At 38.9% G+C, this 27,569-nt stretch overlaps 2 protein-coding genes across 7 annotated transcripts in view; one reads left to right on the top strand and one right to left on the bottom strand.

The window, feature by feature from the left end:
- The window catches only part of STRADB (STE20 related adaptor beta), a 45,600-nt gene extending 41,709 nt beyond the window's left edge, over positions 1-3,891 (bottom strand). The window contains exons 1-3 of one of the 4 annotated variants that reach the window (XM_041737134.1): positions 2,422-3,891; positions 1,925-2,089; positions 959-1,076 (exon numbers count right to left, since the gene is read on the bottom strand). In XM_041737134.1, coding sequence (XP_041593068.1) covers positions 1,067-1,076; positions 1,925-2,089; positions 2,422-3,269 — 1,023 coding nt within the window. In that variant the 5' untranslated portion in view covers positions 3,270-3,891 and the 3' untranslated portion in view covers positions 959-1,066. Of the gene's footprint in view, positions 1-958; positions 1,077-1,924; positions 2,090-2,421 lie in introns of those variants that run through there. The other 3 variants (XM_041737135.1, XM_041737131.1, XM_041737132.1) reach the window with 3 other exon arrangements.
- TRAK2 (trafficking kinesin protein 2) overlaps positions 2,892-27,569 on the top strand; it is a 65,254-nt gene continuing 40,576 nt past the window's right edge. Inside the window, exon 1 of one of the 3 annotated variants that reach the window (XM_041737128.1) lies at positions 2,892-3,022. The gene's annotated coding sequence lies outside the window, so the exon portion shown is untranslated. The remainder of the gene's footprint in view (positions 3,023-27,569) is intronic. The other 2 variants (XM_041737129.1, XM_041737130.1) reach the window with 2 other exon arrangements.

Here is a 27,569-nt window from a genome sequence, read left to right as displayed (position 1 = left end):
TTCCTAGAATTTGACATATATGAAAGATATGAAATTATACAAATAATTCCTGTCCACTATCACTAGTAGAGTATTAACCTCAATAGTTTATGAAGACTGCAACAGATTCAGAATTTTAAAATAGCAACTTCTTTAGAGTTAAAGAACTACAAGGGCACCACCAAAACTTTCCAGATTTTTCCTAACAGAAAGGGTGGCAATGTTCTGAACTTCCTAGTGCTGGGTTTTTCCTTATAACTAAGGAATATCTCTTTCTTGTTAATTGTGGTTTATTATTTCATTTTAATGAAATCCCCAAGTTTAATCAAGGTCCCTGCAAATATCTAAGCGAAAAGAAAAGGAAGATTTTGTAAACAATACATATTATACAGCATTATCCAATTTTACTGTTAAGGAAAGATATGAATTTATTCAGAATATTCACTACAAACCAAAAGTAGAGAAGAGGGGGAGGAAAAACCTCAAAGGGTATGATTATTTAGTCACTTGCTATTCATTATCATCAACTTAAGGCAGTGGTATTTGCTGTAATACAAAAGGGGGAAAGCAATACCTGCCCTGCCCACCTTCCGGGGTGATTGAATCAGAGATACTTCATCTGAAAGGGCTCATAACTACCAAATACTGCACGCATCAATATAAGAGCTCGAGTGGATACTCTGAGAGGTACACTCACATATTACTTACTGGTGGCAGCCGAAAAATGTAAGGCTCACTTGGAAAGCAAGTTGGCAATGTTTCAATAACCATGAAAATACTCATACCTTTTGACCCAGTAAAAGTCTCACTTCTAGCAATCAACTCTAAGGAAATGTCCAAATAAATGAAGAAACCATACACACGTAGAAAGTCACGACACCATTAATCTGAAACAGCCAAGTATTCATTCTCTAAGTGCTTAATGAATGGTGACCATGGTCAGGCACTGGGGACACTCACTGGTGATCAGGGCAGACAAGGCCCTGACCACTTGCAGTTCACATTCTCACAGGAAGATTAGGGAGGTCGCTGATTAATTCAATTTTCTGGTTAACAGGATTTTGTTTCTTGCTTCTTCCACTTCGTATCAGTAAGTTCTTAAACAAGAACAAAAAAAACTTTAATTCTGTTACATTATCTATTATTTCAGAAATACTCCGAAGAAACTGACACGATTTTATGAATTGTGAGTACAAAGGAGTTGTTCCACTGAGGTGGCTTAATCCCACAGATTTCTGCTTTAGATATGCCAGATGCTTAAGAGATCATTTTACCAGACATTTTGAGGTCAAGGCAGCAGCTGCACCTGGTAAAGGGTACAGTTTGGGGTGGGGGGGGAGTTGGGCGGGTAGATTTTCTCCTGCACGCTCTTTCACTAGATGTGAATATAAATCCTTTTTAAAGAAATCATACTTGAGACCTGTATTTCTAAATATATTACATTAGTGTAGTCCTTTGCATTTGTATCTAACAAGCTAATTAGGGTATAAAGCTTTATAAATAATTTAAATTTGCTCCATTATAGAATAGTTCATCCAAAGACTTTAATATCAAAGGTTAACAATTTCTGTGAAAATCACAGGGCGCATTTATTTACAGAACTCGGGTTTTGAGTTAATTTAGGCATCCAGCAGAGGCTATTGTTATAGGGAACGCAAAAACAACAACAACCCCGATCTCTGCTAAGCCTTAAAATTACTGTAATTTTCAAAGGGACCTTGAGAACCCATAAAATCTCAAAAATTGCAGCGACGCACAACTCGCTATAGATTTCCGAAACTTAGCAACATGACTCATGCTTTCAAAAAAAAATCTTTCCTGAGCGCCTACTGTGCGCCACCCGGACCTGCGCTCGGCAGCCGCCGTGTCACAAAATCCTGACCAAGTTTTCAGGAAAAGGGTGTTTGGCACCACAAAGCCACGAGGGGAAAAACACGACGCTCACTTTAAATACCGGGAACAAAACGAAGCTTGAGCATTTAATTTTGTGAAGAGGCTCCTTCCTCGTCCTGCTTCGAGGGGGGATCGCGAAGGCGAACTCGCAGGAGGCGGCACAGAGCCGCGGCCACAGGGTGTCTCCCGCCGGGACGCTCCGCCAGGCTCGAGCGCGCTGCCCGAGGTGAGGGGTGAGGAGGGGGCGGGGAGCGGGGGCGGACCCGGGCAGCTGGCGCCCCGCGCACCTGGCAAGCGCCGCCCACCGCGAGCGCAGGTGCCGCCGCCGCCGCCCGACGGCCCGGGGCTCGGGGGCCGCTCGCCCCGCCAGCCGGACTCCAGACGCCGCTCCGCCCGCCCGCCCGCCCGCGGCCAGGGCGTGGGTTCGAGGCGGGGCGGCAAGTTCCAGCCTCGGGCTTCGCGAGGTGCGCGCGGACCGAGCCGCGCTCCCTCAGGCTCCCGACCCGGCCCGACGCCAGCCCCCTCCTCCGCCCGGCCTCCCCTCTTTACCCTGGCGGCGACCACGACCGGCGACTCTCCTCAGGAGGCCAACGGAGCGGGGCCCCACGGCCCCGGGAGCCCGGCCCACCGAGGGGGCCCTGCGAGCGCGCGGGCCGCGGGGCGCAGCAAGGCGGCGCGACCCGGCCTCGGGCTGCGGGCCTGGAGCTCTGCCCCCGCCGCGGGCAGCCCGCCCGGACTGGACTCGCCCCAGGGTCGCGGCCCCGCCTCCCGCCGCGGGGCCCGGCGGCTTCGGGGGCGGGGCCTCCTCGCTGAGGGGGCGGGACAGGCGCGCGGCGACTCCGGAGGCGGAGGGGGCGGGCGCTCGGGAAGACCACACTTCCCGGCAGGTAGTGCGCCGACGCCGCGGAGGCTGCCGGGAGAGCGGGTCTCCTCCGCTCTTCTCCAATGTCTGGGGCTGCGGAGGAGCCGGCCCCGCTGCCAAAGCGAAGTCGCCGAGTGATGATGTTGTGAAGTCGCCCTCTGTCCCTGCCACGCCCGGGCGGTTGTGGCAGCGGCGGCCGCTTCGGCTGCAGCTCTCGGGCTGCCGCCGCTTTAGACCCTGTTCCCCGAGGGAGCGCGGGCGGAGGACGGAGGACGTCGGGCCATTCCCGTGAGTAACCTTCCCGCGCGTGACTCCAACTTGCCCTTGCCAACTTCCCCGGAAAGCAGGGGAGCCTCCCCGCGCGGAGCTCCTCCCGGTGCCCGGAGGTCACGCGCGGACATCGGACCCGGGGGCTGCGGATCGCAGGCCTGGGTCTTCGCCGGGCTCCGCCCCGCGAAGGCTTGGTTGGGAAGTGGTTGGTTCCCCAAGTGTGGGTGCGAAGTGATGGGCGCTGGGCTCTGGTCTCCGGGTTCATCCCAGCTGCGCCTGTGAGGAGCCCATCCTCTGCCGGAGAGCATCCCCTGGAACCTCCTCCCTGAGTGATGCGCAGCTTTAGTGCCTAAGCCCCGGTCACCATCTGTGATGTGAGCGAACAGAGAGGATATTGCAGAGCTCTTTCTATGCTCAGTTGGGTTTTTCTTGCGATTGATTTTGAGCCAGACACCACATACCCTTCAAAAGAAACGGTTCACTTTAGTGTCAAGCATAAATAATAGATGTTGGCAGATGTCCTCTTTAGTACCAGCGTAAAGATGATCTCCCAAACATTTAAAAGAGTTCTGGGTCATAGTAATAATGGTGAACTCAGTTCATTGCCCACCAGCCTTATATTAAAACCTGCATTTTCTGAGCCAGAAAAAAAAAAAAAAAAACAGAGCAGTAACTTTTCACTGGAAATTCATCAAGCTAGAATAGACCATAGGAATAAAATGACATGGACTCTTCTAGTTTTTTAAAAAATTATCTTTCAGTAAAAATTTGTCATGACCTTCACCTCTCTGCTGTAGAATTGAAAGTCTGAGTTACAGTGATCTCCAAATAGCATGTTAATAGCGTTGACGTGACACTTAAGGAATTGTGAAGGGCGTTTGGTGGTGGGAAAGGGCAGGGATGAAGACACTTTATCATCTCAGCAGTTTTTAAAGCTTTCTATTTTTAAAGTTAATGTTCAACAATGTCTCAGACATTCAGCAATCACATGTACGAAAGAGAGTGGTTTGTTATTTTACAGATTTTTATTCGTACGTTGAAGAAATCATAAGAAAGTACAGTATTTGAGTACAAATATTAAAAGTACAAGTATTTGAGTACAGTTGACCCGTGGACAACACTGGGCTGACGAGCACCAACCCCCTGTAGAGTCAAAAATCCATATATAATTTTTGACTCTCTAGAAACTTAACCACTAATAGCCTTTTTGATCAGAAACCTTATTCATAGCATAAACAGTTGTTTAACATATTTTGTGTTATATGTATTACAATTCTGTATTCTTAGAGTAAACTAGAAAAAAGAAAATACATTTACTGTACTGTATCAGAAAACTCAGTGTCTAAGTGCACCCTTGGAGTTCAAACCCAAGTTCAAGTCAGCTGTACTTTCAGTCAGCTGGGCACACCAGTCATGAGCTCTGTGTACATTTGCTCACTTAATCGCTGCAATAACCCTGTTGTGCTAATCTGAGGCTCAAAGATTTTGCTTAACCTAACAAGTGGAAATTCAAATGTAGATCTGCCACGTGTCAAAGTTACAGGTCAGGTAAGTTGTACCTACGTCAGAAATTACCTTAAAGTTTGGATGATTCAAAACTATCTCCCAGAATTATTTCCTAATACTGGTTTCCTATACACCTTGAATATCTAGAAGTTCTGAATCCCTGCTTTAGTACTTTTTTTTTTTTTTTAACATTTTATTTATTTATTTATGGGAGACACACAGAGAGAGAGAAGCAGAGACATAAGCAGAGGAAGAAGCAGGCAGAGGGAGAAACAGGCTCCATGCAGGGAGCCTGACATGGGACTCGATCCCGGGTCTCCAGGATCACATCCTGGGCAGAAGGCAGCGCTAAACCGCTGAGCCACCTGGGCTGCCCACTTTAGTACTTTTGAACAAACTGTTCCGTCTGCTTGCCATTCCTGTCGTCCACAGAGCTGCTCATTATGACCCACAAAGCCCATTTCAAATCCACCTCAGTTTACTTGTGTAAGGCATGCTGGGATTGGATTTTCATCTCAGGGGTCTTTTCTAGTTCAAAGGTTTAGTAATTCTACAATTGAAAATATGAGCCAAAGATTATTATTCTCCACTGGATCCTGGAAATCATGGTTAACATCGGTAGTTGCAAAGGGTAGAAAAACTAGTTTCTTAAAAATTTTACATCAATATAAAAAATATGTTAAACACCAATATAAGGAATGACACAGATAGTAATATATTATCTCATGATTATTTTGAGCTCTTTATATTATCTGTACCAGTTTTTGAACCTCTTTAGTTACCATCTTGTTCAGTCAAGAAATCTGAGGCATCAAGGCAATACATTTAAAATGAGTAAGTGAAGGGACTAAATATAAATAATTCATGGTTTCAGTCATATTTGCTCAGATCTGAGGTGTTCATGTAATAATAGGAAACATTTATGTAATACTGTGTGTTAGATATCTGTCTTAATATATATTTTACCTATATTATCCTCACAATAGCACCATGAAGTGTTTTTGTAGATGGCAACTGAAGCAGAGGATGAGTTAACATACCCAAGGTCACTCATCTACTAAGTGGTAGAACTGGGTGTCAGACCCATGCAAGCTCAGAATCTTTAACATTTACTGAGTACCTACTTTTGAACCAACCCCACAACTGGGTGTTTTCATTCTATCATTTGTCTGTAGAGCTACCTTAAATAGAATGTAAGTTCAGCATTTAGTGACTGTCCAAAACTACAAGATAAGTAAATGATTGAGCCAGGATTTGAACCCACTGTTGCCTTTCTTCAAAGCCCTTCTTTTTTCTACTTTCCCTTAATAATCAAATCGTTATTAAATACTTGTGGTGGGCCGGACACTATGCTAAGTGCCAGTAGGGATTTAGCCCTTGCTCTTAAGTGACACAATCAGAAGAGGGAAAGACATAATTGTTATAGTGTATTAATAGGATAGCAGTATACAGAATACAGCATACAGAGGTACTATAGAAACAGAGAGAAAGGGCAGTGAACTCTGCCGGGGGTGAGAAGGCTTGGTCCACTCTTAGAAGGGTATTTCCTGGGCAAAGAAAAGAAGGGAGTTGTTGTAGGCTGAATTGTGCCTCACCAAAATTTGTATGTTAAAGTACTAATCCCTGTAACTTCAGAGTGTAACTGTATTTGGAGATCGGGCCTTTGAGGAGGTGATTGACTTAAATGGGGCATTTAGAGTGGGTCATAATTCATTCTGACAGGTGTCCTTATAAAAAGAACTTTAGAAACAGAAAGAGACACCAGGGATGTGTGCACAGAGGAAAAAAATTATGTGAGAACACACTGAGAGGTTGGATATCTGCAAGCCTCAGAGAGAAACCAAGCTTGCCAATACTTTGATATTCAACTTCTAGCCTCCAGAACTGTGAGGAAATAAACTTGTCTCATTTAACCTACTCTGGTATTTTCTGTGGCAGTCCTAACAAACTAATTCAGGGATGTTCTAGCAAAAGGAATGACATACAAAAAGCCGTTAAGGTGTGCCAGGTGATTAAGTTTCATGGTAAGAAGTGTTGAGAGTTGAAGTTGGAGATTAGGCTGGGGCCATATTAGGACAATTTTGTATGAAATGCCAAGGAGCTGAACTTTATCATAAAAGGGATAGAATGGAGATGGTTTGTAGCAGAGGAAAAACATTGGATATGCATTTTAGAAAGACTACTCTGACCTTTGTGGAGTATGGATTAAAGGAGATAAGACTGGAAGCATGATCAAAATTAGGTGGAAGCTGAACTAAATATTATCTCAGAGTATTGAAATGATAAACTAAAACATCTATTGTTAACATAAGGGAGATTTTAAAGGGCACAGCTAACCCTTAGGGCAAGCATGGGAGCATTTAGGAAGAATTTGTATGCACCTCTTTGTACCTAGAAACTGGCTTTACTTTTGACATTTTGCTTTCCATAGATAAAGCTTTACTCAACTATCACAGAATATTCAGTATTTTCCCACTAATAGGTACTTTTGTGGTGCTTACACTGTTCTAAATCAAGTCTTCTGACAACCTCATGGACTATCTACTATTACTATCTCCATTTTATACTTAAAGATATCAAAGGGCAGCCTGGGTGGCTCAGGGCAGCCCGGGTGGCTCAGTGGTTTAACTCCGTCTTCAGCCCAGGACCTGATCCTGGAGACCCAGGATCGAGTCCCATGTCAGGCTTCCTGTGTGGAGCCTGCTTCTCCCTCTGCCTGTGTCTCTGCCTCTCCCTCTCTCTCTCTCATGAATAAATAAATAAAAATTAAAAAAAAAAAAGATATCAAAGCACAGAGGTTAAGTAACTTGCCCATGGTCAATAGCAAATGGCAGGTGTTAGATTCAAATTCAAGTAGTCTGTCTTCAGACTATGCTCCTAGCCATTATACTGTATGTTACCATATATTATTTATCAAGATCTTCAACTACCTAAGAAAGGAAGAGGGAATAATACAAAAATGAATTATGTATGCTGTAGGGAGTATATAGTTTTATTAGAGGAGATAAGGAATAATTATATGATTAAAAATGTTTAGAGGAAAGTGGAGAGTATTGGGAAGTAATCTTACTTCAAGTTGAGGCTTTTGGGAAATCTGGCATTGGGAAAAAATGGCATTTGAACTAAGATACGAAGAATGGCTAGACTTTGAATATGTTAGAAGGAGGGAGAGATATTAAAGGTAGAAGAAATCACAAGAACAAAGTTATATGATTGGGAATTTCCTAGTATGTCTAGGTAGCTAGTAAATGCAATCCTTTGTTTTGACTGGGATATATTATGTGGTTGGAGAATCCAGTTTGGACTTCATGGCGTCACCAAATGTCTGGGACTTATTAGGGAGTGAGGAGCAATGAAAATTGTGAGGTCTGAAGTCAAATGATTGAAGTATACGCCAGATGTAATTATCTTTTAGGAGAGGTTAAAGCTTATCTAGTCCCAACTCATAAGTTAACGAGTTAACACTGTCTTACAGATCCCTCTTACTGTTTCAACTCATTTATGCCTTTATTACAATAATCCAGGCATAATGCAGTAAAAATTTTAAATTATTATTGTCTCTAATCTTTCCATTCTTGAAACTTATCTTGTATTCTGACTCTAGATTTATTTCTGAAATAACATTTTTTAAAAAGATTTATTTTTAAGTAATCTCTACGCCTAGTATGGGGCTCAAACTACAACCCTGAGATCACAAGTTGCATGCTCTACCAAGGGTTAGCCAAGCTCCTCAGATGTCACTTTCCATTTAGAAACTTGTTGCCTTGTGCAATCACGTTCAGACTTCTGTATCTGAACTTGTGAAATTCAAAGCTCCAAGTACTTTCCCCTAATCATTCCCACTTAAATTGTTCTGTACACTGCTGCCAAACTGGGTCTGCCTGCTGTTTGCTCTGGGGCTTTTTTTTCCTTTGTCCTTTACCTACTGGATACTCCCCTTCTCACTATCTGAATCTTTCCATCCTTGAGGAACCCACTTACATCATACTCCTATGTGAAACCAGATCACTAAAAAAAAAAAGAAAGAAAGAAAGAAACCAGATCACTTTAGCTAGAAAGCAGTTTTCCCTTCACCTGACTGTATTTAGAACAATTCTGTTCTAATACTCATTAAATACTTATTATCTAGTGGTGTTATCTTCTTCTCTTAGATATCTTAGACCATTAGATCTTAGATTTAATCTAGAGCATGGAACTCAGAAGTTTCCCTAGTAGATCTTAGATTTCTTAAATTTTTAATCTCCCTTAGGGCAGAGGCTACTTTAAAAAAAAAAGAAATCTCTTTTCAGTCTTTCAGTTTAATTCAGGAGGCATTTATTGAAAACTATCCAATAGTTGGCTAATTGACCAGTTGTTAGCATAGGTCATTTTATTGAGATTTCTTATGTAACTGGCTTCTTATTATGTAATGTTCCTAGCTTTACTAGTGGCTCACATAACCTTGGTGATATCCTGTTTAACCACCCTGTATTATGATTTATTTGTGCTAGAAAATGAGCATACAAAGTCTGCTCGAGGTATAGAGGTGTAACTAATTCATGTTGTAAAGATTATTGGGGTCTTTGAAGTTTATCCATATATCTCTGTCAGTATTTGCCAAATTTCAAGTTCTTTCTCTTTAGAAAGCTTTCTGACAATAAAGAAGGAATAGCTCAAATAAAATAGAGTGTAATTTAAAAGTATTATGCTATTTTGTGTAACAATAAAGTTGACAGATGTGTTCATGGTGAAAGAATTCACCTACCAGTTCAGTTAATAGTTCATTTAACAACAAATATGTATTAAGTTGCTTAAGTTCCTGTCATATTCTCATTCTGATTGGAAAGGAAAAAGAAAAGGAGAAGGTAGCACTTCCCTCTTCCTTCCTGGAAGTAAGTTGTAATATGTGTTGTGAAGAAAACAACTTAGATGCTGAGTTAGAAAATAAAGATGGCAGGAGAGGCTACTTTAGATCAATTGGACTGGTAACTTCTCTCTGAGGATAATTTTTCAGCTGAGACTGGAAGGGTGAGAAGTAGTTACCATGTGAAGAACAAGAGGGAAGAATATTCCAAGTACAATAAACAATGACAAAGATCCAGTGATAGGAGAGAATGTGATGAGGAAGTAAAGAAAAAGCCATAACACAAAGCTGTGTCTCTGTGGCTGAGTCTGAGTAAGGAGAGTGGTACAAGATGAAGGAAGAGAAGTAGTCAGGGGCAAGACTAGACCAGACGTGTGGATTTTATTCTAGGTATTTTTTTTTAAGGAGTTTAGTTTTTAAAACATTTTTCTTGTTGTCTTACAGAGAAGAGAGAGAGCAACAAATTGAGCATGGAGGCCTGTTAAGAGGTTAGTTCGTAGACTAAGAGGTAATGATGGGTAGAAAATTAGGATGATAGAAGAGAGGATGAAGAGAAATGGGTAAATTTGAAATATTAGACCATACAGGATTTGGTAATGGATTGGATGTGGAAGGTGAGAGAAAGGAGGCATCTAATGTTCAGTGGATCAGTTAAAGGGATTACAATCAGCCTATAAGAAATTTGAGTGGATAGAAGGAAGAAGTCTGGTCTGAAGAGTCAGATTGGGAGTTATTAACAGTTAAGAGGTAGTTTAATCTATGGTGGTGGTTGGTTTGTACAAAGATAAATGAAAAACAGCAGCAATAAAGAACATAGTCACAGTTGGAATTTTAGGAAACACCAACATTTAAGGATTAAGAGAAGGGAACTGGGTGATCCAATGAAGGGATTTGAGAAAGTACATTCATTGTAAGATGTAAGCTCCAGGAAACCCATAGGAAAGTTGAAGTAGGGAGTAGTCAAGAGTATTGAACCAGAGGTACTTAAGATAACAACTAAGAAAGTACAATTGAATTGATTAGCAGGGCCTATCGGTGACTAAAGGGAAGGCGGTTTCAGGAAAAATCAGATTGTAGTAGGGTTGAGGAAGGAATAAAAGATGAGGAAAAGGGATGGTAAATACTCTGAAGAAGCTTCATTGAGGATAGAGTGGTACCCAGAGGGGAAGCCAGAGGCTAGAGGGGAACCCAGAGTCTTGAGGAAGGGAGATTTTTACATTTTATTTGCTTTTTTTTTTTTTTTTAAATTTTATTTATTTATGATAATCACAGAGAGAGAGAGAGAGGGAGAGAGAGAGGCAGAGACACAGGCAGAGGGAGAAGCAGGCTCCATGCACCGGGAGCCCGATGTGGGATTCGATCCCGGATCTCCAGGATCGTGCCCTGGGCCAAAGGCAGGCGCCAAACCGCTGCGCCACCCAGGGATCCCTATTTGCTTTTAATAAAATGGAAGATTTCGAACATGAGAATAGGCCAAGGAAGAGAGTGTGACTAGTGGATAGGGATAACTGGTGGAACAAAGTTTAAAGAAGGAAGGAGTAGAGACTTTTAAGTAACATATATTTTATTTTTTCACTGGGTGAGAAAATTATTTTCTCATTACTTGTCATATGGGGGACAATTTGAAAGGTATATGACGAAAAATAAGTTTCTCTCCCCCTTCTAACTTCCAGCCACACAGTTCTTCTAAGAGGGTTACTAATTTACACTCCCATTAATGAGTGTGCAAGGACATGATTGAGATTATGCTTGTACTTAATTCTCAGAGTTTGGAGAGAAAGCTAGGTGTAGATTGTGTGGATTTATCGGTGGGAGGAATGAAAGTAAAAGAGCACAGATAGGGGTTCATAGATGAGCGTAAGGGATATGGTATGGAATGTCTCCAGAGAGTATATGTAAGCAGGTAATGGAGGGCATGCCTATGGTGTGAGGCCCATGGATGATGACTGAATTTACAGCAGCCCCACTCCCCATGGTTTTGTGACCATACAGAAGAATTTAACTAGTTCTTTATATTTAAAATTCATGTCAGCTTAGAAGATGAACTTCTCAGAAATTCATCACTTAAGTAAATACTTGTTCTGGATCCAAGTGCCAAAGCCCTGCTTTCTACTCTTAACTGCTTTCTGTCTTGGGCATGTTGTGTGGTGGTACTTTGGGGCCATTCAGGCCAGTGCTATAAATCAAAACAAAGGGAAACTTGTTAGTTAAGAAAGAGCATTCTCTGAAGGAAGAAAGAAAGAAGAGGAGACTAGAAACCAACTAAAATGTCTCTGAGATGGTACTAGTATTCCTAAAGCATATAACTTAAAAATTTTTTCCAATCATTTTTATCTCTTTAGCTAGTACTAGGCTAAAAATCACTGCCTTTTCCTTTGTCTTATTCTTAATCACATGTTCAGAAGACTACAAAGGAGATGTAGCAGTTGTGAGTTTTTTAAGAAACTATTTGATCATTTGATTAGTTTATTTTCTTTAATATTTTTTTCCGATTTTTTTTTTTAAGATTTTATTTACTTATTCATTAGAGACAAAGAGAGAGGGGGCAGAGACAAAGGCAGAGGGAGAAGCAGGCTCCATGCAGGGAGTCTGCTGCGGGTCTGGATCCTGGGACTTCAGGATCATGACCTGAGCTGAAGATAGATGCTTAACTGCTGAGCCACCCAGGCGTCCTTTTTTCCAAGGTTTTATTTAAATTCCAGTTAGGTAACATATAGTGTAGTATTTTCCAAGGTTTTATTTAAATTCCAGTTAGGTAACATAGAGTGTAGTATTGGTTTCAGGAGTAGAATTTAGTGATTCATCACTGACATATATAACACCCAGTCCTCATCCCAATAAGTGCCCTCCTTAATGCTCATCACTCATTTAGCCCATCCCTCTACCCACCTCCCTCCAACAACCTTCAGTTCTCTATAGTTCAGAGTCGTTTATGGTTTGCCTCTCTATCTCTGTTTTTATTTTTCCTTCCCCTTCCCCTGTGTTAATCTGTTTTGTTTCTTAAATTGATGTGGAGCTTATTTTAAATGCATCCATAAACAGCTGCAGATGCTGCTAGTAAGAAACATAATAAAACTAAGCAACAAGCCAAAGATTGTGTCATAGCTCTCCTATGACACTGACAGCTAGTTCTTTTTACTTTTTAACAAAAAAGTGGGTACTGTTATTGCTATAAAAATGATAAAGCGCCCTAGGACACCTGGGTGGTTCAGTCAGTGTCTGCCTTTGGCTCAGATCATGATCCCAGGGTCCTGGGATTGAGTTCCACTTCAGGCTCCCTGCTCAGGGAGTCTGCTTCTCTCTCTACCCCTCCGCCCTACTCGTGCTCTCTCTCTCTCTCTCACTCTCTCTCTCTCCTTCTCTCAAATAAATAAATAAAATCTTTAAAAATGATAAAGTACCATTTGACAGCAAACTCATAGTTTTTCATAAATCAAATACAGTGTTTTCTTTCAAATGTTCAATCTTTGCTTAATTTTTCAAGGCAATTCATTTAATTGATATTGGACTGAAATGTATTAGTAATCAGTTTTTTGCTCATTAAATTACTTCTGTAGGGATCCCTGGGTGGCGCAGCGGTTTGGCGCCTGCCTTTGGCCCAGGGCGCGATCCTGGAGACCCGGGATCGAATCCCACATCGGGCTTCCGGTGCATGGAGCCTGCTTCTCCCTCTGCCTGTGTCTCTGCCTCTCTCTCTCTCTGTATGACTATCATAAATAAATAATAATAATAATAAAAAAAATAAATTTAAAAAAAAAAATAAAAAAAATAAATTACTTCTGTAATTCAGTGTATTGACATTTTTAATCTTTAAGTTCATCTTTAATCTTTAAGCTCATAGTTAGGCATGTATTTCGAGCCTGCTATGTAACTGTTGCTTTTAGGTTTGGGGCATCCAAAAATAAAATAACTTCATTCAAAGAGCTCACAGATTTGTAGCAAGGAAGAAAGTGAGCTTGGGTAATATCCAAGATGAAGAGTCAGTAAATACTGATTAAGGAGTAAGAACATAATGAAAATTTTTAAGATTTCCTAAACTGAGCACCTGAGTGGCTCAGTTGGTTAAGTGACTGCATTCTGCTCAAATCATGATCCCAGGGTCATGGGACTGAGTCCCACATGGGCTTCCTGCTTGGCAGAGAGCCTGCTTCTCCCTCTTCCTCTGCTGCTCCCCCTGCTTGTGCACTCTCTCTTTGTCAAATAAATAAATAAAATCTTAAAAAAAAAAAAAAAAAGATTTCCCAAACCATTTTTTCCATGTTTGTAGTCTACTGTGTATTTCTCTTTAGTGATTAACATTAAAATTCTCACAAAAGAGAGAAGAACCTATACTTTTTTTTGGAAGACAATAAAGAAGGGACAGAGTGTATTCATAGCCAGCCTACAGAAAAGAAAAAAGAATACCAGGTGAGAAAAGGACTTGACAAGATTGCTAAAGGGAGAGAAGCAAGCCAACTAAATCCCTAGTGCTGGAGGGATGAAAGAAAGAAAGTTACTTGAGGAAACAGCCAAGGGCAGAAAAACAGGTCCTAGGGTTCAATCTCATGCAGACACCTTCTGGGTTCTCTGATAACCTGGTTTATCTGGTTTCTCAGCCAACAGCAGGGTAGAAAGCAGAGAGGCACACTGCAACAGCAAAGTGTAATGCTTGATAGTGCAATGGTGAGGAGGAGAACAAAATAAGAAGTAGACTTAAAATCTCCAAAAAGTTAACATTTCACACCATTTATTGTAGGAAAAAAGAGCTCTTTAAAAATATAATCCAGAGGTTATAGCTATAGTCACTATATTATGATGCAGTGATTGCTAGTCATAGTAATGACCCTGAGTCATCCACTTCTTTTCGGTCTGTTCTAAGGACTTTTCTCCACCTGCCCACCCCCCTTATACAAGTTGTACTTTTCTCATTCCATGTTTTAACTTTAGGGGGAAAATATCTTAATACCTTAATATCTTAGGAAACTTGGGGGAAGTTGCTATTTAAATTTTTGATTGTTGCCAGTGTTGTCAAGCCCATCTCTAGGAAATGTTTGCAACTTCCTTGTAACTGGTGGGGTTAATTGATATAGCTCTGCCTGTAACTGACATCTTAAGAAGCCTGTATAGATTTTTATAGATTGGGTTAAGAAAGCTCACAATTTTCAAATGCTCTGACAGTCTTAGGTTTCTAATGTAGTTTCATTTTTCTCCCTAATACAGATTCCAAGGATGTAACTTAACTAGAGGTTGATTCATTCAATAAATATTGAATGCCCGGCATTTGCAAGATACTAAGATACAGGTAGACTTATTTATTGGAATAAGGATTTATTTTGGTCGATATTCCACTAATTTTAGCAGCTCAGAACACATAACAGAATTATTCCCAGTTTATAGCAATACATCTGCATTCTTTTCTTGATACTGTAGAATAACCCTTTTAAAGACAAAATCAAACTGAGATTTGTAATTCTTATGACATGATGTACATAAGAACACAGATCATTCTGCTTCGTTGTAAATACAGCCAGTTTTAGGATCAGATGACTTATTTCTAAAAGCAAATATACCACTTTAAAAAACGGGGACTAAAAAAGTTTGGAGCCTTATTTTGTTGTTTTTCTTTATTTATTAATCAATATGTGTTTTTTGCAAACTGGAGTGGAGAGAGAGAATTTCTCAAACTACACGCTTATTATCCCTTACACTCCTGGTCCCTTGCTAGTAGAGCTCAAGGGTTGGAAGTCCCAGCTTTGAAAAAACATAGTCTTGGGTTTGATTCAGGGTCTTCTAGCTTGGGCAAGTTAATTAACCTCTCAGCTTCAGTTTTCTTATCTATAAAATGATGACAATAATAATATTCACATCTTTGAGTTGTTGTGAGGATTAAAAGGGATCATGTGCATAAAGCATTTATTCCAATGCCTAGCACATAGTGCTCTGTCAGTGTTAGCTATTATTATTAGAAAAGACTGAATTTTGAACAGAATTGAGAATTTATTTCTTTATCATGCATTTTTCATTTGAAACACAGAAGGCTTGTGTCTTTATTATCAATTGTTTAACATTATAAACTGATCTTATAGAAAATTTCTGTAGTGCTAGTTTCACTTGTTATATTCTACAGTAAATTCATGAATTTAACAAAGAAGTTTTGGGTTGTTTTCATTGTCAAAAGAAGATAGTTCAAAAAAGAAAACAAAAGAAGATAGTTCCTGCTCAGGAAAAGTCTCATAGGGCAGTGAGGTCTCCTATTCAATTGTTTATGTCTAGAAATGGAAGGTTTTCCCAGTGTACTCTGAGTTGATAGGTCTGGAGGAAAAGATACACTAAGCAAAATCACTAAAGAATCGATATGCTAGGATATCTGTTCTTAATATACAACAGAACAATCAAGTGAACTGTATGTTTTGGTTTACATAATTACTATAATTTTCGTTTACAGAAAAGTCTGCGAGAGAAACCAAGTTAACAAAAGTTATGTTAGTGTGTGTGTGTGTGTGTGTGTGTGTACATTTAGACATGGAGGACATCTGAACCACAAGATACAGTATATGCTAAGGGCATAGGGAGGGTGGCCTGAGTAGCAGTAGGCATTCTAAGAGCCTCACTAGCTCAGAGTAGAAGAGGGCTGAGTCTAGATGACTAGTTGGCAGCTCTTGCAGTAGCTAGAGAGAAAGAAGGGCTTGAACTAAGACCATAGTAACAGGCTTAGATAATACATTGACAGGAACAGGTGACTACATGGAAAGCAGGAATTGAGAAAAAAGATGACTCTTAGATTTCTGGCTCTGCTGATCAGGTGACTTGATAATATTAACTAATTAGTAGAGCAGGAAAAAACATTTCATAGGAGAAGGATATAATTTCAATTTGGAAAGTGATGAATTTATGGTATTGGTTTTATATAAATATATATATTTATATATTTATGGTATTGATATAACTGATATTGAGAGTTCCAGTTTAAAGTCATATGCCAATTTGGACTTAAAGTAGAGATTTGGGAAGTAATTATAATATAATTCGAAATTAAGGCTTTTAAAGTAGATGAGATTCCTTAGGAGAGAAAGGAGAAGGCCCATTATAAAATCTGAAGAACGGGCTACTAGCTCTGTTTTTTTTTGTTTTTTTTGTTGTTTTTTTTATGATAGTCACAGAGAGAGAGAGAGAGGCAGAAACACAGGCAGAGGGAGAAGCAGGCTCCATGCACCAGGAGCCCGACGTGGGATTCGATCCCGGGTCTCCAGGATCGCGCCCTGGGCCAAAGGCAGGCGCCAAACCACTGCGCCACCCAGGGATCCCGGCTACTAGCTCTTAATGAGGCAGGTGGAGAAGGAGGGTTCCTAAATGCTCTCCACTGCCTACCTATGTGCCCTTCAAGCTCAGAATCTGTCTCCCGAGTGAAAGATAATAGCTGTAGCTCAAAAAATTGATATTTTCTTACATGGTTCCTGAATTTCATTGGCATACCAGAACCACCCATTACATGTCAATTCTCCCTCAAAGGACAACCTTATCTTGAAGTCCTGGAGTTAATTGTGACAACTGGTTTGGAAAACAATGACTAGTTTGTATGTATGTATGTATGTATTTATTTATCAATGACTAGTATTTAAACCTCAATGTAATTTGAACATATTTTTACTTGGCAGAATTACATTACTAAAATGGTTACATGTCTTAGATATGCAGAATTTTAGAAATCATTCTAGAAATATATATGTTTATAAATATGTTTATAATATTCTGTCCTGACCACTCACCCCCATTTTAAGTTACACCCTGTTCCTGGTCATAGAAGATTGCATGTTCTGGTGCCACTGATTATTTTGTTGATCTGAAGAGCTGTAGTGCTTACAGTTTTTCTTTTGGCATCTTTTGGAAACTTCTTCTTTGGAAAGCTTTTATATATTTTGAGTTTAAAATAATTGAAGGATTTAGGATCATTTTAAAAGCCACCAAAAGTAAGTTTTCATTTGGTTATTAGAGGGGACAAAGAGAAATAAAGACACATGTTTTCTACTTTTATTTAATTATTCCTGTTTTTAAAATTTGTATTTACCCTACTGCTGTGTTAAAGTGGAGTTTCAAGGGGTCTTCTAAGCTATTGTACTTGAAGAGCAGATTATACAATAATACTCTTAGGTCTGCCAGCATGATTATATCTGTTCAGTTTATTTTTTAATTTTCTGTGAACTATTTGCAGGTTTTTGGATGATTATGTCTCTTGATTTAATCTACTACCTAAGTTTTGCCAGTCAGTATTGAAAGAAAATACTTTCTGATTTGTTGGGGAAGGGTGTATTTGGTTCTAGCAATATAGTACATATTCTTTTGTGGAATCTCTTATATAAAATGTCTCTGCTCGAGATATTTCCCCCCATATTTGGTTACAAGAACAAGAAATCCCAAATCTGTGATGCCATTTACTCTGCATTACCCATTTTTGAAGACCTATAATTGTTTTTTCCTTTTTTTAATCAAAAGGACATAAAGATTTGTTTTTTAAAAAGGTTCTAAAATATAATAGCAATTATGATTTTATTAATATTCCAGAATATAAGTTCTTGACACCATCTGCTCTTGTGAACAAGTATTTCAATGTGTCTATAACCCAAATGTCAACTAGTTGTCCAGACAGATCCTTTAAAAGCTAAAAATGGTTGGTTTGAACCTTCAGTTTCATGTTAGGGGGAAACAAAAACCCTCTGTAAGATTTCTGTAAATTCCTGGTGTTCTTGTGGCCTCTGAGCTACTGCCATCTGGATAGGATTCCTTTCCCTTGCCTTCTCTCTCCCCATCCAGAGAAAGAGAAAACAGTTATTTCCCTAGTCTAATCCAGAGCATTTTAGCCTTCCCTTCGATGCTACAAGGCCTCACCTTCCACAAGTGGCTTTTCTGTGTATTTTCTCAAACAAAAAGCATTTTTTTAAAAAATTTTTATTTATGATAGTCACAGAGAGAGAGAGAGAGGCAGAGACACAGGCAGAGGGAGAAGCAGGCTCCATGCACCAAGAGCCTGACGTGGGATTCGATCCCGGGTCTCCAGGATCGCGCCCTGGGCCAAAGGCAGGCGCTAAACCGCTGCGCCACCCAGGGATCCCCAAAAAGCATTTCTTTCCTAAGAGCAGCTCTGCTATCATATGTTGAGATGATGAAATGTGTACCTTGTTTTCCCCATTTATCACTTTCAAATATTTAAATAATTCATACTAAACTCAGTTTCACTCCTTAGAAATTCTAAGAAAACCCTATCTTGTAAAAGCTTTTGCAATATTAGAATTGAATATACTATATAGTATTGTGTAGCTTTTTTTTTTTTTACCAGATCATACAAAGAAAAGAGTGTTCTCTTAAAAGGATACAAGATTTCAAGTAGAGTTTAAGTGTAGAGTTTAAGTGTCAAGTTGCTCTTTCTCTTAGAGAAATAAATCAACATTATTTTGTGAATGTGAGACTCAAGTCTACCCATTTTGAGGTTTGTGTTTATTTAGTATCTTTGTACTATTTTCTATCTTTTTTTTTTTTAACATTTATTTTTTTATGAGAGAGAGGGACGCAGACTCCATGCTGGGAGCCCGACATGGGACTCGATCCCAGGACTCCAGGATCATGCCCTGGGCCAAAGGCAGGCGCCAAACCACTGAGCCTCCCAGGGAACCCCTCTATCCTCTTTTCTTTGACTAAACTATCATTTGAGATCACTAAATTATTTTTGACTGCCAGAAAATAATTTACTTTGTTTTTCATATTTCTAAGCCAATCCCAATTTTTTATAGAAAGGAGTTTGAAAAAAATGAGTGATGGAAAGAGGCATAAAATTTGAGAGGTGTAATTAGTAGGCAATTCTATTTTGTTAGATGCCATAGTTGGTACTCCAGCACTTTGGATGTATGAATTTTCCAGATGGGTAAAATTTAATTATTTAAGCATCAAAAATATTGTCTTTTAATATTTTCTTTTAAATCTTGTTTTCATAACTTCTCAAAGAGTAGTTATGGAAGCATGATTTAACATTTTCCTTGTAATTGGGTTCATATTTTGATAACTGTCATTGTACTTTGATGAGGATTTAAATGTAAAATATGAAACAAAATGGCTTCTGATAAGACTGGATCTTGCATTGTTGAAAAAGCCCCTAATATTTTTTGCTTTTGGATTATTTCCCTAACTTTATAAAAGGTAAAATATGGAATGTACAACCACAGTTGTGTAATGTGGCTGCTCTTCCATAAAATGGATCGTTGATTCACATATGGTCCCTTATCTAGGAAGCCGTCTTCGGTGTTGCTGTGGTAGCTTTAGTTCTTAATGATTTTAAAACTCTGATGAATGACAAATACTTATTAGCTGTCACACATTCCCTTGCTATTCATTATTTGTTGAGGAAAGTACAGAGAAACTGTATCCCTTCCCACTTAAGTAGTCTGGGCTGGATTACTTTCAAAGAATATAAATTCATTATCTTTTGCAAACAAGACATCAGGCTAAACGTTTCTTTAGACCTTTAATATTTGTCTTGAAATGAAATACCAAGCATAAGCAACATCCAAAATTATATCAAATGTATAAGAAAACCCTGTTCTTGTATGGTAGGTTTACTTCCTTATAAATTTCTTTAAATGCAAACTCAACTGCTTAAAATGTATAATTCAGGAGCCTTTTGGCTAGGGGCAGAGTATGCACCAGAGCAGATTTAGCTCCAGTGATCACCATCAGATGGTTATTTTCAATTCAGCCATTATTGTTATTTGTAGCATGTATGTTTTATATATATAGTTTTGAGGTGTTTTATAAATATTACAAACCCCATTTTGTTCCTAAAAGCAGTGCTAGTGATAGATTGATGGACACAAAAGTAGAAAGAGTGTAAAAAATTAAAAATGAGAAAATTACACGTTAGATATATGATCAGACCATAAGAATGATTATGAAGCATAATTCCACGAAAAAAGATATACCTGTGCAGTTTACAGCCAAAGGTGAAGAAATGTGAATGAAACGGTTTTGGCAGAGGACCATTGTTGAAGTGGGATGCCTATTTAGGCAAAGATTCAGTTAGGAGTTAGGAGTTCAATAGTTGAAAGGCTAAGCATGGTGAATGCAAGTGCTATTGTGGAAAATTATCAAAAACCGCAGATGGCACCAGGGGTTCACCATTTTTCTTAATCTTCAGGTGAAGCTCTGGTGTGGATGCCTTAGCTGCCAGAGGTTCACTCCCTTCTCCTGTTAGTAGAGATTGTGGCAGGGAGGGGTTGTCTGCCTCAGCGAATGTTCATTATAAACATAACAGGGCAGTTTTTAAAAATACTTAAAATATATCAGTTAGGAGGCAATGTGGAACCCATACGCCTAAATCTCACTCATGGTTTTGGACTTTTAAACGAATGGATTCAACAGCCTTTTGGAATCCAACTTGTTTGTAAGTAGAGCTGCCCCTGTGTATTTCATATTCTGAAAACCCTACCAATCTTTTTTTTTTTTTTTTTTTTAAGATGTATTTATTTGAGAGAGAGCAAGAGAGAGCAGGGAGGAGGACAGGGAGAGAGAATTTGAAGAGGCTGCTGTGCTGATCACAGAGGCCAGCATGGAGCTGAACTCATGACCCTGACCTGAGTGGAAACCAAAAGTTGAACGCTTAACCGACTGTACTACCCAGGTGCCCCAACCCTACTCATCTTTAATCTAAAAAAGATCACTAAAGAAGAGGGACAAAGTATTTGCTGGGTACAATGCACAATTTCTCTTTCCTAAGGGTGAACCCTACAACTGCTGATAGAACACTGGTGCTGAATATAGCCAGTGTAATATACTAGGGCACAACAGTGCAGCTGTACCTGGTGTTGATATGTGCTCTCTGCCTTTTTTTTTTTTTTTTTAATTTTATTTATTCATGAGAGGGAGAGAGAGAGGCAGAGACACAGGCAGAGGGAGAAGCAGGTTCCATGCAGGAGCCTGACGTGAGACTGGATCCCGGGTCTCCAGGATCAAACCCTGGGCTGAAGGCAGCACTAAACCACCCGGGCTGCCCCTGGTCTCTGCCTTTGTAAGCTCTGCTGCTCACTCCTCAGGTTGGAATTTGGTGGTGACACCCTCCCCTTTCTTTCAACTCTTAACTCTAAAACCATCATATTTTCTTTTTGTGGTTTAATACCTGGTTTTAAAATTATTGGGTTCTTAGTAAATCTTATCTTTGATGTACCTAGACAATATTAAAATTAGTCTCTATCTTTGTCAAAAATCTATTATTTAATCTAGAAACATCGTAGTTTTTAAATTATACAGGTTATCTTTTGACTGGATTAGGGTTGTCACTGCCTAAAAGAGCTCCTGCTGATGGTGATTGGCACTCTTCCAATGAGCAGATGAGCAAACAATATCTACTTTAAATTAATCTCCAAAGTTTTATTTGTATAATAACGTTTAAGATATATTTCTAATTTAAATGTTTGTTAAATCTTTATGTTTACTTTAATTCTAGGCTTTGTGCTTCTATTAAGATGAAGTTTCTCTGAATTGTTTTAGCCTTTTCTATAAGGCTGTTTTGGCCAGAGTATCAGTTTTAAGACAGTAGTAAGATTTTTAAGGCACAGGGCCTATATTTTGGCACACACTGTTGACCATTTTGTTTCCATGGCTAGGCTAAACTAAGCCCTTAGCCATGTTGTGTTTTTTTTTCCAGCAATATTTCTTATTTCTATCAATGAAAGGTTTTGGTTGTTTTTTTTTTCCTTAAGTCTTATTCTTGTTTAAATGAATCACTTGGCTGTTTTACTTTATTTTCTCCTAAGTGTGCATGAATTACAGAAGCTGGCTTCTTGTTAAATAATGCATGCTTGGTTAATTGAAGAAAAGCAGTGAAGTTCCTGAAAAGAGTGAATAAAGATCCAGCATAGAAAATAGTTGGTGCTGAAGGAAGTACTAGAATATGTTGTACAAACTGGGAAGGGCACTGAAAATGTGATGTTTGTGCTTGCCAGAGTTTGCCAGCAGTTTCTACTATATTTAGGACTCTGACTCTGCAAGCTATTTTATTCATACATCAGAGAGATAGAAAGAAAAATGATTAATGGCATTAAACTAACATTACTTACTTATTACGGGGCAGGAAGTAAATGGGATTTCTTTTTTGGGGGGAGTGATTTCTTATGTTAAGAGAAGATGCCATTAAGTGGTCAAGAGTAGGGTTTACACTGTTCCCAACTTTGTATAAGGCACAGTAACAGTAATGATAATTAATACTATTTGATGATGATAAAAATAATAACTAATATTTGCATAGCATTTACTGTAATCTAAGAGCATTGTTCTAAGAGCTTTACATGTATTAACTCGTGTAATTCCCTCAATGACCCTCTGAGATAGGTGTTCCAATTATCTTCTCATAATCCGCTTAATCCTCATAGCAACCAAATAAGTAGACCTTGTTATTAGGCCTGTTTTACACATAAAAAACTGAGATTAAGTAATTTGTCCAAAGTCAGACAGCTAGTAAGTGATGGAATTGGGATTCAAACAGAGACAGTCTAGCTCCTAGATCCATGTTCTTAACCACTCTATAGGCTGAATAATAACTGTCGAAGACACCCAGATCCTAATCCCCTGGAACCTATGAATATTACCTTATATGTCATAAGGGATTTTGCAAAAGGGACTGAATTAAGGATTTTGAGATGGGGTTAATCCTGGATTATCTCATTGGGCCTTAAATGTAATCATAGATGTCCTTATATGAGGGAGGTAGAGGGAGATTTGGCAGAAGGTTGTGTAGCAATGGAAACAGAGAGATTTGAAGATGCTGAGTTATTGCTTTGAAGATGGAGGAAGATGGATTCCTTGCGCCTGAGCCAAGGAATGCAGTTTTAGAAGCTAGAAGAGACAAGAAAATGGATTCTTCCCCAGAGCCTTCAGAGGAAGCACAGTCCTGCCAATACCTTGGTTTGGGGCCATTGAAACCACTTCATCCTTTGATGTCTAGAACTGTAAGATAATGGATTGGTTTAGTGGTTTGAACCACTAAATGTGGTAATTTGTTGTTGCCGTAGCAATAGGAAACTAATACAGCTATTATGCTAAGAATAAAAGTACTAGTTATAGTTAAGGCTTTTATTATAACAACCCTTCCCCAGAATCCATGAGGAAATGAGCTTCAGGAATAATCTTCAGTAGTCTTGCTTTATAAGGCACTTGTTACTTTATTGCTTAGTTCCTTTCTCTTTCCATATGAAGACTATTCAATCTGCAGACTACATCTATTACATACTCAAACAGGGTAGCTATTCTGAGCTCAGAGTCGGCTCTTGAACCAGAAATTTAAGAAATATTGGGCAGAAGACATCATCTTTTCTTCAGGCCCAAACAAAAGGGGAACGCTGAAGGGAATAAGCATGTATGTCAGGTACCAAACTAGGAATTTGTATTTCTTATTTAGTTCTCATACCTGACCGTCCCTATGAAGAATAGTTAATTATCGCCTTCACAATGAGGAACTATTAATTAATAATACTCAGAGTCAGAAAACCAGTAGATAAGATGAAAATTCAGGCTCATCTAATGCCAAGGTGCATACATTTTTTTATACTCAGCACTGGCTACTCTATATTAATCGTATTGAGGGGCTCAGATCTAGACCAGGGTATATCCAAAGGGTTTACTTAGTTCTAAAGAGTCACTGGGAAGAACATTTACAGATCATCCCTGACCTGGTACACACCCTTTATGTTAGGCAGGTTCTTGGATTACTACCCTGGAGGTCTGGATTCTTCCTGCCTAACTCTGAAGGTAGACTTAGTTTTATTCAACTTGGTTTTCTTTATTCTTATATTTAAGAGTTAAGACTAAACAATGAACAGTACCTCTAAAACTAATTAAAAAGCAGTCCTCTAGAGTAAAGATCTGGAATCCATAGTTGAAAGTTATATAGTTTATTTTTCTGTTTCTGTGTGATACATGTAAATTAAAAAAAAAAAAAAACAGAAAAAATACAAGTGCTAATGTAAATATTAAAGATTAAACCAGGTCTTGGGTAATGTCCCAAGGTTATCATTAGAGTATCATAGTGGTCTTTGATTAAAATATGGTAAAGTGCCATAGTTCTGTTTAAAAAACCAATTTGGACCAGTATGAGAGGCACTTCGCTTCTATTCTCTCCCTTTTCATTCCCCTCCTCCTCCCTCTCTTCTTCCTTCTTTATCTTCCTCTCCTCTACTTTCTTTACAAGCAAATTTGTAACTTCTGACAGATGGTTATTTGATGCTTGAATTATTTTACTATTAGATCAGGAGTTGGCAAACTTTTTCTGTAAAGGGTCAGATAGTAAATATGTTAGGCTTGGCCTGACTGTAAGCTCTCAGCCATTATAGCATGGAAACAACCAAATTGATCATATATGAACCAATGAGTCTGGCCGTGTTCCAGTAAAACTTCATTTGTGACTACTGAAATTTGAATTTCATATAATTGTCACATATTATGTAACATTTTAACTTAGATTTTTTTGCAACTATTTAAAAATACAAAAACTATTCTAGGCTCACAGGTCATACAGAAACAGGTGGCAGGCCAAATTCAGCTTTCAGGCAGCAGTTTGCTGACTGTGCTCTAGGCCTATTATACACTAATATGTTTATTCTTTTTTTTAACATTATTTATTTATTCATAGAGACACAGAGAGAGAGAGAGAGAGAGGCAGAGACACAGGCAGAGGGAGAAGCAGGCTCCATGCAGAGAGCCTGATATGGGACTCGATCCTGGGTCTCCAGGATCACGCCCTGGGCTGCAGGCGGAGCTAAACCCGCTGTGCCAAGGGGGCTGCCTTAGTATGTTTATTCTTATATTCGTATTGCCATTCTATTTTTTAAAATAAACTGCTGGGCTTATAATCTATAAATCTGGGTCTCTGGAGTATTATAATTTATTTTTATTTATTTTTTTTGAGTATTATAATTTAAAAGACCTTGGTAAAGATCATATGTGACATAAAAACTTATGCAGGGGATGCTTTTGGTTGCCTACTCAAGGATCATCGGCTCCCTCACTTTTTTGACGGCAGAACCCTTAGTTGACATTTTGTTCCAATAGCTGGTGGTCATAAACTTCAGGTTGCTTTCCTCTTCCTCCCAATTTCCAGGGGTGGGCAGATAAATCTTTACTGGTTTGATCCAATTTTAATTCTGTTCCCCTTGAGGGATTGATTTAAGAATGGCAATTTGGACAATAAGGTACATAAGGAAGAATTCAGTTGCATACAGTAGATTGATCTTAGATATGAAGATGAATTTTTGACAACTGGAGTTAAAGTACCTCAACAAATACTGCTGCATGAGCTATGCAGATTGCTGTTTTGACAGACATATTTCAAGAAAACAGTTATATGTAAAACAATTACAATGTTTTTATATGTAAAAAACATATTTTTTCAAGTTTTTATATTTCAATTAACATGCAGTGTGATACTAGTTTCATGTGTACAATATAGTGATTCAACACTTCCATGTACCTGGTGTTCATTATTAGTGCACTCCTTAATCCCCATCACCTAATTAACCCATCCTCCCACCCACCTCCATTCTGTTGGGTTTGTTCTCTATAGTTAAGAATCTGTGGGGATCCCTGGGAGGCTCAGCGGTTTAGCGCCACCTTCGGCCCATGGCATGATCCTGGAGACCTAGGATCCAGTCCCATGTCAGGCTCCCTGCATGGAACCTGCTTTTCCCTCTGCCTATGTCTCTGCCTCTCTCTCTGTGTGTCTCTCATGAACAAATAAATAAAATCTTTAAAAAATAAATAAAATAAAATTTTCTGAATTCAAATATAGAAAAATTAATTTTTTGTTATGTCAGCATAATATTATAAACTCCATTTTTGAGAAGGACTATTGTATATTCCATTATGTCTTTTTTCCTTACAAAATGTATTTTTCCAAGAAAAGGCAATCCAATCCAATGCCAATAACCACAGAAGTTTTTGAAATTTTATTGTCGTGTAAACCTGAAAGGTGGTATTGGAAATCCTGGTCTGTATTTAGTAAACTCCATTCTCATCATTTCACTTCCTGACTCCTCGCATCCTAGCTTTGGGCCTAACTTCTTGGTTGAATTGGTTTCTAGAAGGTTAATATTGATTTTATGGTCCTAGTACCCCTTTTTTAAACCAAATCTGTCCTTTGCCTTTTCTGTAATGTTTAATTCTGTTGTCCATTTCACCTCTTAAACTCTCTTCACTAGTGTTTACTAACACTGCTTTGTTCTACCTCAGTGACCGTTTTTCATCTGCTTTTAAATGCCTTTGTCTTGTTCCTTTCCATTTCTTAGGGGTAACTCTTGTAAAACACTTAATGTTTACAATGCCTATAAATAGTATGCATGAGAATGAATTAGCCATAAATAGAAGCTGCAATTTGCTAAGTAGAGACTATTTGGTAGAGACTGTCTTTTGATATAAAGCCAGGCTTATACTTAGTATTGAACAGTTTTCTTAACTGATAACAATTTTTTTCAAGTATACACACATATTTAATGCATTACATTCCTTTGTTGGTACCATTATTAAGCCATTTCTTTATGGGTATTTTCATTATGGTCATGTGTTTATGCTTTAAAAAAATACCATATGGGCATTCTTGTGCCTATATTTTGTCATATACTTTGTGAGTATATCCCTATTATAAATCCCTAGTGGTAGAATTGTTGAATTATGGTGTATGTGCACTTAAAAATTTGGTAGACATTGCCAACTAGCCTTTCAAAAAGCTTGTACCAGTTTGTGCTTTTTATCAACAGTATGAGTGCTTCTTCTCTATCCTGTCTTACTGAATATTATCAAATTATACTGGGCTTTACAGTGAGTGTGTCCAGGCATCACAAATATGCCAAGACCTGAGGGTTCAAAGGTCTGTGCTGTTGGAGAAAGCTGAAGCTGCCCCAAAACAATTATTGACCCCTCTCCAACAAGGGATATAATAAAACAGTGTTTGCTAATCTAATACGTGAAAAATAATTTTTTTACATTTTTATCTATGTTAGTTATAAATGAGGTTGAGCACCTTTTATATCATTGGTTTTCACCTGGCAGTGATTTTGCCTACCAGGGGACATTTGGCAATGTCTGGAGACATTTTTGGTTTTAAAACTGAGAGAGGGTCTGATGAGAAAATTCTGCTGACATACTGCTAAAAATCCTGCAAGGCACATGACCACACTTTGGTATCCCCAAATACCAGTAGTGCCAGAGTTG

The sequence above is a fragment of the Vulpes lagopus genome, chromosome 22 (genome assembly GCF_018345385.1).
Source record: "Vulpes lagopus strain Blue_001 chromosome 22, ASM1834538v1, whole genome shotgun sequence".
Lineage (NCBI taxonomy): Eukaryota > Metazoa > Chordata > Mammalia > Carnivora > Canidae > Vulpes > Vulpes lagopus.
Note: the sequence above shows the minus strand (reverse complement) of the source record. Positions and strands in the feature narration are given on the sequence as shown.